Source organism: Anolis carolinensis, unplaced genomic scaffold (assembly GCF_035594765.1).
Source record: "Anolis carolinensis isolate JA03-04 unplaced genomic scaffold, rAnoCar3.1.pri scaffold_11, whole genome shotgun sequence".
NCBI lineage: Eukaryota > Metazoa > Chordata > Lepidosauria > Squamata > Dactyloidae > Anolis > Anolis carolinensis.
The window spans coordinates 20,952,354-20,970,893 of NW_026943822.1; the positions used below are offsets into that span (position 1 = coordinate 20,952,354).

The window sequence follows — 18,540 nt, forward strand, 5'->3', positions numbered from 1 at the left end:
TATTATTATTATTATTATTATTATTGACACAACGACATAGTATGACACAGCAAACAAGATAGACATGCTGGATTTCGTCTCACAAAATCACAAGTCGAACACTTCCCAAGTGTCTAGGACTGTATGATGTATTTTTGGATGATGTGTGCAGATCCCAGTCGGGTGGCCTTTTGCAGTTGGCAGATCGTAATTTTGTCAGTGTTTATTGTTTCCAAATGCCGGCTGAGATCTTTTGGCACGGCACCCAATGTGCCGATCACCACCGGGACCACCTGCACTGGTTTCTGCCAGAGTCTCTGAAGTTCAATCTTGAGGTCCTGATAGCGGCTGAGTTTTTCCTGTTGTTTTTCGTCAATGCGACTGTCACCTGGGATGGCAACATCAATGATCCAAGCGTTTTTCTTTTCCACAACTGTGATGTCTGGTGTGTTGTGTTCCAGAACTTTGTCAGTCTGGATTTGGAAGTCCCACAGTATCTTTGCTTGCTCATTTTCCAATACTTTTGCAGGTTTGTGATCCCACCAGTTCTTTGCTGCTGGGAGGTGGTACTTGAGGCATAAGTTCCAATGAATCATTTGGGCCACGTAGTTGTGCCTCTGTTTGTAGTCTGTCTGTGCAATTTTCTTACAGCAGCTGAGGATATGATCAATGGTTTGGTAGCTTCCTTGCGCAGTCTGCATTTTGGGTCATCAGCTGATTTTTTGATCTTGGCCTGAATTGCCTTTGTCCAGATGTCTTGCTCCTGGGCTGCAAGGATCAGGCCTTCTGTCTCCTTCTTCAGGGTCCCATTCGTGAGCCAGAGCCAGGTCTTCTCCTTATCAGCTTTTCCTTCAATTTTGTCAAGGAAATTTCCATGCAATGTTTTGTTGTGCCAGCTGTCAGCTCTAGTTTGTAGTGCAGTTTTCTTGTACTAGTTTTTGTCTGCTGTGCTTTGAGGAGTTTCTGATTTTTGACTTCAATCAAAGCAGGTTCTTCACTTTGCTTTACATATTCTGCCAGGGCATGTTCTTCTTCTTTGACTGTTTGTTTTACTTGTAAGAGTCCTATTATTATTATTATTATTATTATTATTATTATTATTATTATTATTATTATTATTAGAAATTGAGGAATCCTCCAGAGATGCACCGAAAATGCCAGAGCAACCCTGCACTTTGGGCAGAGTGCGGACAGCATACCAGCTCCAAAGCGAACCAGATTGCTACCCACATGGCCAGCATCGCCATCGCCTTTTTCATGTTCTCAAAGGAGCTTATAGGACTCATGTCACAACATGATGCGCCACTGCGGGTTTGCGGAGAACTTTGTGGAGCTTCTGGGTATCATTGGACACCTTTGCTGATGTTTCATGATGGTTACAGAAAAGGTAAAGTTGATAGTAATTTTTAAATTTATTTTTATTCTGCAGCATAAAATATGGTTGCTTTAAAGCAGTATACAATTCACGTTTGTCATAGTAATACATAAGCATTTAACCTCATTAGCACATCTATGCTCACAAAGGATTTTCCAAATCTATCACCAAGTCATCAACAAATCAATGAATTACGTTCAATGTGTTGTTGAAGGCTATCATGGCCGGAATCACTGGGTTGCTGTGAGTTTTCCAGGCTGTATGGCTATGTTCCAGAAGCATTCTCTCCTGATGTTTCACCCACATCTATGGCAGGCATCTTCAGAGGTAATTAGGTCTGTTGGAGACTAGTCAAGTGGGGTATATATATCTGTGGAAAGTCCAGAATTCTTGTCTGCTTGAGACAAGTGTGAATGTTGCCATTAGCTAGCTTTGATTAGCATTGAATAGCCTTGCAGCTTCAAAGCCTGGCTGCTCCCTGCCTGGGGGAATCCTTTGTTGGGAGGTGTTAGCTGGCCCTGATTATTTCATGTCTGGAATTCCCTTGTTTTTGAGTGTTGTTCTATATTTACTATCCTGATTTTAGAGTTTATTAATATTGGGAGCCAGATTTTGTTCATTGGCCATACAGCCCGGAAAACTCACAGCAACCCAATGAATTATGTTTCTCACAACAAAATACAGTAGAGTCTCACTTATCCAAGCCTCGCTTATCCAAGCCTCTGGATAATCCAAGCCATTTTTGTAGTCAATGTTTTCAACATATCATGATATTTTGGTGCTAAATTTGTAAATAAAGTAATTACAACATAACATTACTGCTCATTGAACTACTTTTTTCTGTCAAATGTGTTGTATAACATGATGTTTTGGTGCTTAATTATAAAATTATAACCTAATTTGATGTTTAATAGGCTTTTCCTTAATCCCTCCTTATTATCCAAGATATTCGCTTATCCAAGCTTCTGCTAGCCCGTTCAGCTTGGATAAGTGAGACTCTACTGTAATGAGCACTGTTTTGCGGGATTGAAAGATTCCTGATGATTCCAAAAAGGACCAAAATTTGACAGTCAGAAATGATTACATTAGACTAAATGATTACAATAATTTTAGCTGAAAGATTCGAAATAATTTCGTGGAATTTTATGCATGGGGATTAATGTGGATTTTTAAATTAAAATATAATTTTAGTTAACTGTCATAGTGAAGAGATTAGAAATGTGTTGCGCATCTTGGGATACGACATTTGAGCTTAGTTTCTGTGTTTCTGACTTCAAAAACTTATAGATGTTAAAGTATATGAAAATTTGGGGACTTGACGGTGGGGTGACCAAAGCCATGTTTGGACCTTTATAAGAAAGTTATTTTCTTGACGCAGGTTTGCCATTTACTTGTTCTTCAGAGACCGCTGTTTCACCTGGAAATGTGGGCATCGCTTGACTTTCATGGAGAGGCCATAGCGCGGGGTCATGTCCACTTTCACTCCCTCCTTGACGCTGAATTCCAACTCTTGGAGCAAAAAGGTCAAGAAGAGGAAAATCTCCCATCGGGCAATCGGCTCCCCGATGCATCGTCTCTTCCCCAGACCAAAGATCAACACTTTCTCACTCTCGTCCTTGTTGACGTCTTTGCCATCCGTGGAAAGGAAGCGCTCCGGGTTGAAGGAAGAAGGATCTTTCCAAAGATTCCTGCAAAAGAGTAGGAGCATCATGACCAACATCGGCATCATTGGTGGGTTCTGGCAATGGCACTGAACCCATTCCATGATTTCATTCAATATTTAAAGGTGTAGCGTTATAGTGCCACATCTTGGATTGCTCTTTGACTAAAACCTGGCGTGAGTTCACTGCTCCATTGGGCTGGGAGATACCAGTAACCACTCATGATAGACCGGGCTGTAGCGCAGCTGGTTAGCAGCCAGCTGCAATAAATTACTACATGAGTTCGAAGCCAGCCTGGGTCGGAGTGAGCTCCCGGCCATTAATAGTCTAGCTTGCTGTTGACCTATGCTGCCCAAAAGATAGTTGCATCTGTTGAGTAGGAAATTTAGGTCATGAGTTCAAAGTCAGCCCGGGTCGGAGTGAGCTCCCGGCCATTAATAGTCGAGCTTGCTGTTGACCTATGCAGCCCAAAAGATAGTTGCATCTGTTGAGTAGGAAATTTAGGTACCGCTTTATGCAGAGAGGCTAATTAATTTATGAAACCATAAGAGAAAATTGCCAGCAGCGTTCAGAAAGGAATGAGGAAGTACTCCATCAAGGACTCGGTGTCACAAGTGGATGGTGAAGCGGCAGCTCCCCCTGTGGCCAGAATCGAGCATACACTCATGAAGCCGGAAGCTGGAAAATGTTAAATTGCCTCTGTGTCTGTCTATATGTCGTACAGTAGAGTCTCACTTATCCAAGCTAAACAGGCCAGCAGAAGCTTGGATAAGCGAATATCTTGGATAATAAGGAGGGATTAAGGAAAAGCCTATTAAACATCAAATTAGGTTATGATTTTACAAATTACAAGAGTAGGATTAGGGTCATTGTGACAGCATCATGGGTGTGTGTTGGCAATCCGAGGCCAACGAGGCACCGAATCCATTCCAAGACTTTGTCTAAAACTTAAAGATGCTGAGATAGGATTTGGGATCTTAGATTGCTCTTGGACTAAAACCTGGATAAGTTTGTATAGCTTATTTTCCAGTTTTGAGTGTTCTGTAAACTCCTGTATGTTATCTACTCAACAGTTGAGAGTCTATGGACCGTAATAAAGTTTTTATAAACCTGGAGTGGATTCACTACTCAACTGAGCTGGGATCTACCTATATCTTTCATTACAGTATTACTAAAAGCACCTCAGGTTAAACCGCCAGCTACAGAAGATCTTGCCAACCGGAAGGTCGGCAGTTCAAGTCGTGGGTTGAGGCTACTCAAACAGCCATGTGAGTAGATAAATAGGTACTGCTTTGGTAAAAGGCACCCCTGAAAAACATGCCGGCAATTCAATCAGGAAGGCATCCATGGACAGCAGGCTCCTCGGCATGGGAAAATGAAACAAGAGCACCTCCTCATGGCCGAGTCGAGCATAGCCTTGAGATGCCGGAGATGGAAAAAGAGGGAAGCCTTGGCGCTGTTTATGTACTGTCTGTCAATTGTATAACGGCATTGAATGTTTGCCGTATATGTGCCTGCAATCCGCTCTGTGTCCCCTCGGGGAGATAGAGAAGAATATAAATGGAGTATATTATTATTATTATTATTATTATTATTATTATTACTATTACTATTATTATTATTAACGTGATAAGACCATTTAAAAACAGGACAAATGTGATTCTAGATGCATATAAACATGGGTGATTCTAGGCAAAGGTTTCCCCTGACATTAAGTCCAGTTGTGTCCGACTCTGGGGTTTGGTGCTCATCTCCATTTCTAAGCCAAAGAGCCGGCGTTGTCCGTAGACACCTCCAAGGTCATGTGGTCAGCATGACTGCATGGAACGCTGTTACTTTCCCGCCGGAGCGGTACCTATTGATCTACTCACATTTACATGTTTTCAAACTGCTAGGTTGGCAGAAGCTGGGGCTAACAGCAAGCACTCACTCCACTCTCTGGATTCGAGCCTGTGACCTTTCAGTCCCCAAGTTCAGCAGTTCAGCGCTTTAACACACTGCGCCACCGGGGGCTCTCATGGGTGATTCTAGGTGCATATAAACACTGCAAATGTATACAATGCAGGTTTCTACCTGAGCCCAACCTGAGTGCCATGCACTTTTTCTGTTGAGCAAATTGGGTCTTTGAACAATAATAAAGATTCTTCCATGTCATAAAGACAGTGAATCCCCAAATTTGGAAGGAGTTTTCCATAAAATTCAACTATACATCAAATCCTCAACGAGTCCTTTAAAAGTTTGAGCTAAAACCCTAAGTCAGGGGTCCCCAAACTAAGGCCCGGGGGCCGGATGCGGCCCATTGAAGCCATTTATCCGGCCCCCACGGCACAAGGGCATAAGGGGGTTGGGCTAAATGACCCAAGGGGTCTCTTCTTCTCTTACAACCCTTCTTCTTCTTCTTCTTCTTCTTATTATTATTATTATTATTATTATTATTATTATTATTATTATTATTATTAACATTGAGGCTGGATGGCCATATGTCAGGGATGCTTTGCTTGTGCTTTTGGTGCACAGAGGCAGATGGGAGTTGGACTAAATGTCCCAAGGGGTCTCTTCCAACCCTCTTTATTATTATTTTATTATGAAACAGCAAACAAGATCGATATGCTGGATTTCGTATCACAAAATCACAAGTCGAACACTTCCCAAGTGTCTAGGACTGTGTGATGCATTTTTGGATGATGCGTGCAGATCCCAGTAGGGTGGCCTTTTGCAGTTGGCAGATCGTAATTTTGTCAATGTCTATTGTTTCCAAATGCCGGCTGAGATCTTTTGTCACGGCACCCAATGTGCCGATCACCACCGGGACCACCTGCACTGGTTTCTGTCAGAGTCTTTGAAGTTCAATCTTATTTTACTATTATTATTATTATTATTACTATTAACATTGAGGTTGGGTGGTCATCCATCAGGGGTGCTTTGCTTGTGCTTTCGGTGCACAAAGGCAGAAGGGAATTCGACTCAATGGCCCAAAGGGTCTCTTCCAACCCTCTTTTTTATTATTATTGTTATTATTATTATTATTATTATTATTATTATTATTATTATTACTATTATTTATTGCTCAGTGGCCAACTATAGTCCGGCCCTCCAATGGTCTGAAGGATCGTGAACTGGCCCCCTGTTTAAAAAGTTTGGGGACCCCTGCCCTAAGTGGAAGATTCACCACCATCCATGGTATTGAACCCGACAGTTGCCACTGGTGTTCTTGCACACTTTTAATTCAAGTCAGTAGAACTAGAACCCAAAAAAGTTCCTTTAGGAAAGATTATAATACCCATCCTGGCCAAAGAATACTGGGAGCTGTAGTCCACAAGAGGACTTTGGATGGAGCATATTTGGTTCTTCAAGGCTCTGGATCAACTTACTCATCGTGGTTGACTTGCCACTGGTTGATGAAGACACAGATGTCCTTTGGGATGTAGTAACCATTTAAGACTGTTTCCTTAGTTGTGCTGAAAACAATAATAGGAATGAAATTTAGTTTTTGAAAGACCACAAATAATTGGCAGAGGTGAGGAAAAGAGGAAGCAAAGGAACACAGAGTGGAGATAAGGCCATCAGAAAGTAAAGAAGCCACAATTCAGGAGCCATTCCTTGGAGAGATGGACCTCCAAGTATAAATGTCTTTCTATGCTTTCAACCTTCCAAGAATGAACAGGATCTGGTGCCTTCAGCATATTTAGACTGAAGAGAAGAGGACTTACCAATGGGGAATTGTAAAAGGGAGAAGAGAGGAATGTCTGAACACTTCCAGAATGAAAGCTTCGGTGTAAGGCATCAGAGGTCGGTCCGATAGCCGGGGTTTCCGTGCTCTACCAATGACTTCGTCTACAGGATGGAAAATAGACGAGAAAACAGTGTTGCAGATCAATCATTCCGCTGCTAAAGAAGCCAATGGCTACCATTACAACTTCCACCACATTTTTTGGGGAGAAGAGTGGAAGCCACATGGCAAACGTCTCCTTCAAAACCTTGTTTTTGCCTCCCAGCATCTGCTTATAACTCACTCCGTTCAGCGCCCAAGTTTACCTATTTCTTCTTGGATCTTCTTCTGGATTTCAGGGTGAACGACAAGGTACATAAGGCCCCAGGACATAACAGTAGTCACGGTGTCAAATGCTGTTCAAATGCATAGAAAGGATAGTATTAAGCAGCAGAAAACACTTGAGAATCCCAGGTAGAGCAGAACCACAGAATCAAGGCATTTTACATAACTACCAAACGGATTGAGGCAAAAGTTTTCCTTGTGCAAGTTGGTGAGTTTGTCCAAACAGAGTTTTTCATTTCCATTTCATATACAGTAGAGTCTCACTTATCCAAGCTAAACGGGCCGGCAGAAGCTTGGATAAGCGAATATCTTGTATAATAACGAGAGATTAAGGAAAAGCCTATTAAACATCAAATTAGGTTATGATTTTACAAATTAAGCACCAAAACATCATGTTATACAACAAATTTGACAGAAAAAGTAGTTCAATACGCAGTCATGTTATGTTGTAATTACTGTATTTACGAATTTAGCACCAAAATATCACGATATATTGAAAACATTTACTACCAAAATGGCTTGGATTATCCAGAAGCTTGGATAAGCGAGGCTTGGATAAGTGAGACTCTACTGTATATATAATAAGTAAATAACATTGAAAGAGTGAGAACAATTCTTTTGACAGAAAGTGAAGAAAAAAGGAAGGGAAAAAAAGTAGGTAGGGAAAAAAGAGAGAAAGAAAGGAAAAAATCAAAAAAAATTAAAAAAAATTAAAAATGACTTCCATCTTTGCCTTTGTGTTTCCCAATCTATAATAATACAAGAGGATGATACAAAAAAAAGAAAGAAAACAGTATTGAATCAACCTCTTTGTCTATAATAAAGGACAAACCCTCCAAAAAGATGAGAGTTTTCCTTATTTGTTGGCTTACTCAGTGTTTCTTTGCTTTACTAAACGCTTACAAGCAGAGACACTAAAATGTTTCATTATTCTATTCTTTGTCACTTAAACTTCAACATCCCTTTCTGTATATCTTATCGGTGTCCCCGTATTTTTCTTTAATAAAAAAGTTAATTTATCCATATCTTTTATCTCTTTCACTTTCTGCAGCCAATCTTCCATAGACGGTATTTCTTTTTGCTTCCATTTTTTGGCGAAGCTAATTCTAGCTGCAGTTATTAAATATGTAAATATAATGTCATCATTAGTACCTAAATGAATCTCCTGGTCCGTTATTCCCAATAAATAATACTCCGCTTTCCTAGGAAAATTTATTTTAAGTATTTGTTGACAAATTTTGTGGACCTTCTCCCAATACTTTTTTGTTTCTTTACATGTCCACCACATATGAAAATAACTTCCTTCTTGTTCTTCGCATTTCCAACAATTTTTGGGGGTATTCGTATACATTTGATTTAATTTCTTTGGCGTAATATACCAGCGGTGAAACATTTTTAGCCAATTCTCCTTCAAGTCCATAACATATGTATATTTCAATTGAAAGGATAGTATCAAGCAACAGAGAAAGACTTGAACTTTATTGAGAAGCCCAGCTAGAGTAGCACTACGGAATCTAAGCATTTTGATAAGTGTTGATTCATCTACCAAAGGGATTGAGGCAAAAATCTTCCTCGTGCAAGCTTGGAGTTTGTCTCACCAGAGATTTTCATTTCCATTTGATATACTATTCGATGCCTTGAAGTCAACCCTAATTATTGCAATCCTGTCTTGACACAGGATTGATTTACTGGAAGTTAAAGAATATTATAAGAGCTATTCCTATGCTCCATGTGGGACATACTGTATTTGTGAAAGCTTATATAAATAAATACAGTAGAGTCTCACTTATCCAACACTCGCTTATCCAACGTTCTGGATTATCCAACACATTTTTGTAGTCAATGTTTTCAATACATCGTGATATTTTGGTGCTAAATTCGTAAATACAGTAATTACTACAGAGCAGTACTGCGTATTTGCCAGAGCGTGGTTCGGATAAACACACATGCAGCAGAAGACCCACGTAGAAGCACTGGCACCAGTAACGAGGCTGGAGACTTCAGCTATCTATAAAATGTTTACTGGCGAACGGAAAACTCTCACAAGACGATACACATACAGACAGAGTGCAGAGAGCAGATAACCAGAGAGAGAGATACAGGAAACAGAAGGCTATATATAAACACCTCTGCTGTATGATGCAATACTCAGTTAACTCTTTACACACTTGCATAGTGGACAGCAGACAGTGCATGATGCAATCCCCAGCTCACATTGCATCACTATAACTCAATTACATTTAAACAAAACTCTATATACAATCATTCCCACTTCAACAGTATTGAACTACTTTTTCTGTCTTTGTTGTTAAACATGATGTTTTGGTGTTTAATTTGTACAATCATAACCTAATTTGATGTTTAATAGGCTTTTCCTTAATCTCTCCTTATTATCCAACATATTCGCTTATCCAATGTTCTGCCAGCCCGTTTATGTTGGATAAGCGAGACTCTACTGTATAAACTAATATTATAAGAGCTATCCAAGGTGCTAAATTCTTTGGGAATGGCATTCCACACTTTCATTCACTCTTGTAGATCTTAGATTATTTATTTAGTTATTTATTTACAGTCTTTCTATTCCGCCCTTCTTTCTCACCCTGAACGGAACTCAGGATTACAATCTATATATATAAAAGGGTAATGAAATTTCGGCCTAGGACAAAACAACAAAACTACACATCCCAGAAACACTGAACTTGGCAGCACAACCCCTCATCCATGCCTCTACGTTCATACAACAAAAAGAAAAGAAAAATAAAGTCCTAATTAGAGGGAGAGGAATAATTGTTTTTATCCAATTGCTGCCAGTTAGAAGGCTAAGCTCCGCCCACTTGGTCTCCTAGCAACCCACTCAGCCCAGGGGACAGGCAGAGTTAGGCTTCACTTAGGCCTCTTCCACACTGCCTATAAAATACAGATTATCTGATTTTAACTGGATTATATGGCAGTGTAGACTCAAGGCCCTTCCACACAGCCATATAACCCATTTATAATGGACTTAATGTAAGGTAAAACGTTTACCCTTGACCTTAACTACCACCAATTCCTCAATACTTTATTTCCCATACCACCAGACTTCGCCACAGCAACGCGTGGCCGGGCACAGCTAGTGAACATATATATAGCAAACATTCAATGCCATCAGACAAACAACATACACTATAAACACACACAGAGGCAATTTTAACATTTCCAGCTTCATGAGGGTATGCTCGATTCCGGCCACAGGGGGAGCTATTGCTTCATCGTCCATGAGTGACACCAAGTGCTGTACTTCCTCATTCCTTTCCATGTGCTGCTGGCAGTTTTATGGTGTTGTAAATTAGTTACATTAGCCTCCCGCATAAAGCATACCTAAATTTCCTAGTTGACAGATGCAACTGTCTTTCGGGCTGCTTAAGTAAACAGCATGCTGGGCTATTTAATGGTCGGGGCTTAACCCGACCCGGGCTTCGAACTCATGACTTCTCAGTCAGTAGTGATTTATTGCCACTGGTTACTAGCCAGCTGCGCCCCAAGCTGGCAGATACATTGTCCCACGAATACTTGCAGGATAACGTAAAAAATAGCCACCAAACTGGTGGATTCCAGAGTCTTCAGCTCCCATTTGTTCCAGCCATTAGGTCCAAAAGTGGCACATTGTGGGAGTTATAGTCCAAAATGCCTGATAGGTATCGGGTGTAGCATTAGGATTGCATCATTAGTTATTATTCACTACCATCAGTCTGTTTCTCATCTTGATCTTAGCATGGTTTTAGTTACAAAGGAACCCATCAATTGTTATCGTCTCGAGAAAATATTCTTACCAGCTCCAAAAAGGTCATTGAGAAAGCTGAATAGATTTTCAGATGAGATAGAAAACATTTTCTGGCTTTGATCGATAAGAGAATCGGTGATGTCCCGGATACTATCCTGAAAAGGAATATAAACTGTCTTTATCTTAACATAGTAGATCTAATTTATTTAGTAACTGGTACCATTAACAAAAGAAGTCCCCAGTGGCGCAGCGGATTAAATTGCTGAGCTGCTGAACTTGCTGAGCGAAAGTATAAGCCGACCCGAATATAAGCCGAGGCACCTAATTTTACCACAAAAAACCTGGGAAAACATTGATTCCAGTATAAGCCGAGAGCGGTAAATTTCCGAAATAAAAATAGATACCAATAAAATTACAATAATTGAGGCATCAGTAGGTTAAATGTTTTTGAATATTTACATAAAGCTCTAATTTAAGATAAGATTGTCCAACTCTGATCAAATCATGATTCTCATCTTCTTCAATGTAAATATGCTTATGTATCCTTTTAATAATAATAGAGTAAAATAATACATGTAATAATAATAAATACAGGAAAATAATACATGTAATAATAAATAGAGTAAAATAATAAATGCAATAATAATAATAACAAAATCAAAGTGAAGTAATAAATGTATTATTATTAATAAAAATAGAGTAAAAGAAATGTAATAGTAGCAACAATAACAGAGAAAAATAATAAATGTAATAATACCAATAATAATAGAGAAAAATAATAAATGTACCATATCTTCTCGAGTATAAGCTGACCCAAATATAAGCCAATATATAATAACTAAACACAGCTGTCTATTCTAAACAATATCTGAAAAATATACACCACGATAAAGGTTCAAAACAACCATAGCTTTATGTAAGCAACAGCTTACTTTGGCTCACAGCCAGCTACTCTAAAATAACATCTATTTGACCATTTATTGTCAACAAACTGAAGCTACGGCTAATTGACTGCATTTACATCCTGAGGAGTCCTATAGAATTGCTCCAAGACTACAGAGACTTTGATTTGTTTTGACTCCAAGCCAGGTTTGAGCCAATTGATTTGCACACTGATATATTTAGTTTTCCAGCATATTACATGCATTTGGAGAGACTGAATGTACACATACTGTGTCGCTAACAAACTTTGGTTGGAGTCTTGTTGATATATGTTTGATATATGTTTTATACTGAAAACTGCTCTGGGTAGCATTTAAATCTGGATGATTGCAGTCTATAAATCTTTGTAAGTTACGACTGTGTGCCACTACAGCTGACAGAATTTGGTTATCAGTTGTATTATTGTTAACATTATTATGTATATGATGCTCTAATATACATATTGTGTTCTATGTTTTGAACCTTTATCGTGGTGTATATTTTTCAGATATTGTCCAAATATAAGCCAACCAGGACCCTCACCCGAGTATAAGCCGAGAGGGGCTTTTTCAGTCTTTAAAAAGGGGCTGAAAAACTAGGCTTATACTCGAGTATATACAGTAGACATGTCCAAAAAATCGTTTTGAATCGTATATCGGAATTATTTCGGATTGTTCTCGCTTTTTGATACGCATTCCAAGACATTGTCTCACAGCGCAACCAGCAATGTAATTCGAACCATTGATGGCCCATTCTCTAATTTTCTCTTAATGTTTCGTTAATCCCCCCCCACCCAATTTTTAAAATATTTTTTTAAAATATTTTAAAAAATTATTTTGTTTCTGCAACCTACCTAGAATGGGAGCTTAGCGCAGCCTAACATGGCTGCCGCTCCCCGGCCAATCAGAAGCTTCCATGATGGACACAAAGGTGGGGACTAGGGTTGATGAGGATAGCTCAAGAAATGAGGGCGGGAGAGCCCTGTAAAAGTCCCCCCCCCCCCCGGGTTCCTTTTTTTTTTTTTGGCGATTGCGCATGCACATCCACCATTTTAGAAACATTCAGAATCATTATGAATTTTCAGAAATATCTGAAATTTTTGGGTGAAAAAATCGGAAATACTTTCTATATCGAAGCGCCAGTGCCCCCTACTTTAGACACGAGAATTGAAACATTTTTTTCATCGATCGGACATGCCTAATATACAGTAATATTTGGGCAATGTTTGCCTGCGGGCCATAAAAACATCCCAAAGGACCACATGGTCCCATTCTGCCCACCCCAAAAATTATGAAAGTCCTAGCCTTCACCTCCTTACCTTGCTGAAACTCTCATAGTGCTCCTTAATCTCCTTAAGCATGAAAGTGTAGAACTTCCGGTTGAATTCGTGAAACATCTTCATGCTGTTCATTGGAAGATATCGAAGCAGCGGGATGAAATCGGCCAAGTTCCCGGAGGTGGCCACTTCCACAAACTTTTCGCTGGTGTTGACGATGCCGAGGAGCTCTTCGTCGTCGTGGTGGTAGCTCTTGCTGAAACACATGGCGCAAATGATGTTGGCCGTGGAGACCAAGATGTGCTCGTAGGGATCGAAGGACTGTTTCTCCAGCATCACCTCTTGGAACTTCTCGATCAGGTAGTTGGCCTCTTTGGAGACGTGTTCTTCTACGAGGTACGTTGAAAAGGAATTGGAACTAGGCGAGGTGGCAAAGGCCTTGAGGGCGTTCTGGACCATTTTGCGCCGGGCGCGCCACACTTCTCCGGAGTCTCGGCCAAAACCAAGGCTCTCCCCGTTTGCGATGCAACGGAAACTATAAAGATCGGGACGTCCCATGAACTCGGTCGCTTGTCTCACCAAAGCCTGGTGTATGGTCTTCAGCCCACTCAGCACTAACACCGGCGTGTTCCCGATATGTATCATCATCACGTCTCCGTATTTCTGGCTCATCCGTGTCAGGCTCAGGTGGGGATATTTCCCCATCTGCAATGCGTTGCCGATCAATGGGAACCCCGTCGGCCCTGGGATTTTCTTCAAACCCTTGGGAATCCGGTTCTGGAAGGACTTCACGTACATGAAGAACAAACAGAAAACAGCTACGCCAAGGAGGGCTTCGGTTGCAGTGATATGGCTCAGGACTTCCATGAATGGCATCTCCAAGGTTAACATTGCAGCTCTACCAAAGATAAGCAAAGATGTAGAGTTAAAGGAGCCCCGGTGGCGAAGTGTGTTAAAGCACTGAGCTGCTGAACTTGCTGACCGAAAGGTCGGCGGTTCGAATCCGGGAAGCGGGGTGAGCTCCCAATGTTAGCCCCAGCTTCTGCCAACCTAGCAGTTCGAAAACATGCCAATGTGAGTAGATCAATAGGTACCGCTCCGGCAGGAACCCTAACCCTAACGGCGCTCCATGCAGTCATGCCGGCCACATGACTTTGGAGGTGTCTACGGACAACGCCGGCTCTTCGGCTTAGAAATGGAGATGAGTACCAACCCCCAGAGTTGGACATGACTGGACTTAACGGCAGGGCAAACCTTTACCTTTACCTAGAGTTAATACACTAAATAGATAATGTCCCAAACCCAACTACTTTAAGGAACTATGACCTGAATAATCTTGTTACTCCCAGGCTGAGGAGGCATTGAATGGATGGATTTGCATAAGTGTCGACTCACCATACAACAATGAAAGAATTGTTGTATGCTGAGTCAACACTTACGCAAATCCATCCATTCAATGAATTCCAACTCTAAGTGGAAACTGATAGGGTTCAAGCCCCCAGTTGTTCCTAACAATTCCTCTATTGCTGGTATCCTTTCAGTTACCCTCAACTAGAACATTCTTTAAATTAATGGTTCCCAACCTGTGATCCATGGACCACCAGTGGTCCCCGAGAACTAAAATATGGTCTGTGGCCTCACCATTACTACACTGTTGCAACGAGAGACTAGTCTCATAAAACCCTCTTATAGTGCCGAGGCTACGTAGATGTCCGAAGTGGAGAAGCTGAGTACCCACGAAAGATATGACAACAAGCCTCCTGACTGCTGCTTCTCCTCCTCCTTCCTCCATTCCATGTGGCGCCTTGGTGTCTTCGTTTTTAGCCCTGTTCCCGGGTTATTTGGGGTGTTGATTCAGAAAATTGCATTGGATAGACCACATCAGCTCTACATGATTAAATATGGTTTTCTGTGGGCAAGCAGATGGCGTCTACTGGATCTCATATGTTCTGCATCAGAAGCTAGAGCTGATGTGGTCTAGCTAATGCAGTTTTCTGAATCAACACCCCAGATAACCAAACCGAATCTGAAGTTGCCTAAAAAGTGATTCGTAACCCTTTTGGTACTAATGTTAGAGAGTGTCCCTAGTCAATGTGGTCCCTGGTCAAAGTGGTCCCTTGACAAGTGGTCCCTATTAAAAAAAAATGCTTGGGAACCATTGCTATAAATTACCAAATGATGAATCAACACATAATTCAACACTTGAGCCCCCTAGGAGAGATAGGGCAGAATACAAATAAATAATAATAATAATAATAATAATAATAATAATAATAATAATAATAATAATAAATAAAGATAATGGATCTGATGGGTTTACTCAAATGAAGGCTAAAAGGCAATTTAGTAATTTTACTGTATATACTTGAGTATAAGCCGGGTTTTTCAGCCCTTTTTTTAAGACTGAAAAAGCCCCCCTCGGCTTATACTCGGGTGAGGATCCTGGTTGGCTTATATTTGGGTCAGCTTATACTCGAGAATGTATGGTACATTTATTATTTTTCTCTATTATTATTGGTATCATTAGATTTATTATTTTTCTCTATTATTGTTGCTACTATTACATTTATTTTACTCTATTTTTATTGTTATTAACACATTTATTATTTTGCTCTGATCTTATTGTTATTACATTTATCATTTTACTCTATTTATTATTACATGTATTATTTTCCTGTATTTATTATTATTATTATTATTACATGTATTCTGTTACTCTATTATTATTAAAAGGATACATAATTGGATTTACATTGAAGAAGATGAGAATCATGATTTAATCAGAGTTGGACAGTCTTATCTTAAATCTGAGCTTTATGTAAATATTCAAAAACATTTAACCTACTGATGCCTCAGTTCATGTCATTTTATTGGTATCTGTTTTTATTTCTGAAATTTACCACCCTCAGCTTAAACTGGAGTCAATGTTTTCCCAGTTTTTTTGTGGTAAAATTAGTTGCCTCAGCTTATATTTGGGTCGGCTTATACTTGAGTATATACGGTAGTTAAGGGCAAAAAAACATTTAGATCTTCCTTATGGATCACAGCCTTTTCTTGGACTTTGCAATGAAATAATTAATCCACAGATTGATAGAACTACACCATCAAGAAAGAAACAAACTGGAAAATACACAAGGGATTCTGGAAGAAATCAGAAGTGAAATAATATTTTTACCAACACCTTGCAATAAATACAGTGGAAGACATACAGGGAGGGGAATTAAATTTGATAAAACAGAAACATTTTGAATTTGCCAATAAACCAAGAGTAGGATTGGTCTACTATAGACTTAAGAATATTGTACGACATGCAAAGATAAGGCTGAAAGAAAGCTTATCCAGTGAGTTTTGTTGTTGGGCAGGGATTTGAAATCCTGGTCTCCAGAATCATAGTTAATGCATCAACAAATGTTCTAAGATAGCAAAGAAGCTTCAGAAATCCTGATGAGTACATATCATATAGTTAACCATAGCTCACTTACCTGCTCCACCCGCTTTACTGGTCTGATGGAAGCAACACAATAACTGAGATTCTTGTCTATGTGGACAACATTCTTAGCTCAGTTAGATAAGGAGACCTGCAAGGGTCTCACATGATGTTCCCATGCGCCCTTCGACAATGTGATTCGCTCGCCTTTGTCCAATCAAAGGCATGGCAAAACCCACATTATCCAAAACATCAGAAAGGCAATAAATGGCTCAAAATGGATTTGACAAGGGATGAGTCAAAAGTCAAAGTCCCTTTCGCTCCAAAGAAGGGCTTGCTATGCAATTGGATTTGCATCCCAAAGCATCCGAAGAGCCAGCGTTGCCCGTAGACACCTCCAAGGTCATGTGGCTGGCATGACTGGATGGAGCGCCGTTACCTTCCCACCAGAGCGGTACCTATTGATCGACTCACATTTGCATGTTTTCAAACTGCTAGGTTGGCAGAAGCTGGGGCTAACAGCAGGAGCTCACCCTGCTCCCCGGATTCAAACACCAACATTCCAATCAGCAAGTTTAGCAGCTCAGCAGTTTGATCCACTGCACTATCGGGGGCTCTATCTTTTGGCAATAATCAACTTGTTTTTAATATGTTCTAAGCTGCTTTGGGTCCCGTAACAGAGAAAAGCAGGATATAAATAAAGAATTATTATTATTATTATTATTATTATTATTATTATTATTATTATTATTATTATTTTATTATGAAACAGCAAACAAGATAGATATGCTGGATTTTGTATCGCAAAATCACAAGTCGAACACTTCCCAAGTGTCTAGGACTGTGTGATGTATTTTCGGATGATGCGTGCAAATCCCAGTAGGGTGGCCTTTTGCACTTGGCAGATCGTAATTTTGTCAATGTCTAATGTTTCCAAATGCTGGCTGAGATCTTTTAGCACGGCACCCAATGTGCCGATCACCACCGGGACCACCTGCACTGGTTTCTGTCAGAGTCTTAATAATAATAATAATAATAATAATAATAATGATAATAATATGATGATGATGATGATTATTATTATTATTATTGTATACCCCAATTAATTCTGTCAGCCTTGGGAAACTGATGCTTCTGTTTGATGTTTTGTTTCATGTTGATATAATTCATTTGATAGGTTATGTCTTATTTTTAGATATTAAGTTATAGTTTGTTTTTATATGTTGGGTTATTATTTTTTGCTATTATGTGTGTATTGGTTGTGGTATTCAGGCCTTGAGTGTTTGCCTTTTTTATGATTGGAATCTGCCCTTCAGGGAGATAGGGCGGAATATAAATAAAGTTTAAATTATTATTATTATTATTATTATTATTATTATTATTATTATTATTATTATTATTATTATTGACACAATGACATAGTCTGACACAGCAAACAAGACAGATATGCTGGATTTCGTATCACAAAATCACAATTTGAACACTTCCCAAATGTCTAGGACTGTGTGATATTATTATTATTATTATTATTATTGATACAATGACATGGTATGATACAGCAAACAAGATAGATATGCTGAATTTCGTATCACAAAATCACAAGTCGAACACTTCCCAAATATCTAGGACTGTGTGATATTATTATTATTATTATTATTATTATTATTATTATTATTATTATTATTGTCTGAATTTTGCAATGTATTACTGCAAATAAAACTTGGTTTAAAATATCTTTATTTGTCCCTGAAAGAGGCCAAACTGCATTATGAGGCAGGAAAGCGTTTTGCTTCAAAGAACAAGGCTTGCTAGGTAAAACCACATGCAAAACTCACGCATAACACATCACAAAGTTTAGTTTAGTTCATTTATTTTAAAAGATACATTTATTTGTATGTCCCAAACTGATTTTGAAAAAGAACAGAAAGGAAAAAAAATGGGGAAAAGTGAGAAGGATACATTGACTCAGCTGCTAATTTAGTTTGGAAAATCTGCTAGAGAGTATCGGCTTTGAACTGGGATATAGTCGGGCTTTTCTTCATTCCAGATGATTATATATATATATATATATATATATATATATATAT

General features: G+C 39.4%; 1 protein-coding gene across 1 annotated transcript; it reads right to left on the minus strand.

The window, feature by feature from the left end:
* Window positions 1–1,227: 1,227 nt before the first annotated feature.
* Window positions 1,228–14,071, minus strand: LOC100567883 (cytochrome P450 1A5). Its single transcript, XM_003228774.4, has 6 exons — window positions 13,069–14,071; window positions 10,879–10,984; window positions 7,051–7,140; window positions 6,726–6,849; window positions 6,387–6,473; window positions 1,228–3,042 (listed from the first exon to the last, which is right to left on the minus strand). The coding sequence occupies exons 1-6, from the start codon at window positions 13,915–13,917 to the stop codon at window positions 2,742–2,744; spliced, it is 1,557 nt and encodes a 518-aa protein (XP_003228822.2). The 5' UTR covers window positions 13,918–14,071; the 3' UTR covers window positions 1,228–2,741.
* Window positions 14,072–18,540: the final 4,469 nt, after the last annotated feature.

Bases quoted from the DNA above. Each gene is read 5' to 3' on its own strand.
- LOC100567883 (XM_003228774.4), bottom strand. From the start codon at position 13,917: ATGTTAACCTTGGAGATGCCATTCATGGAAGTCCTGAGCCATATCACT. The intron at 6,850-7,050 runs GTAAACTTGGGC...TCCATCCTGTAG, and splicing joins GAAGATCCAAGAAGAAATAG to ACGAAGTCATTGGTAGAGCA. The intron at 6,474-6,725 runs GTAAGTCCTCTT...TATTGTTTTCAG, and splicing joins CCTTTTACAATTCCCCATTG to CACAACTAAGGAAACAGTCT.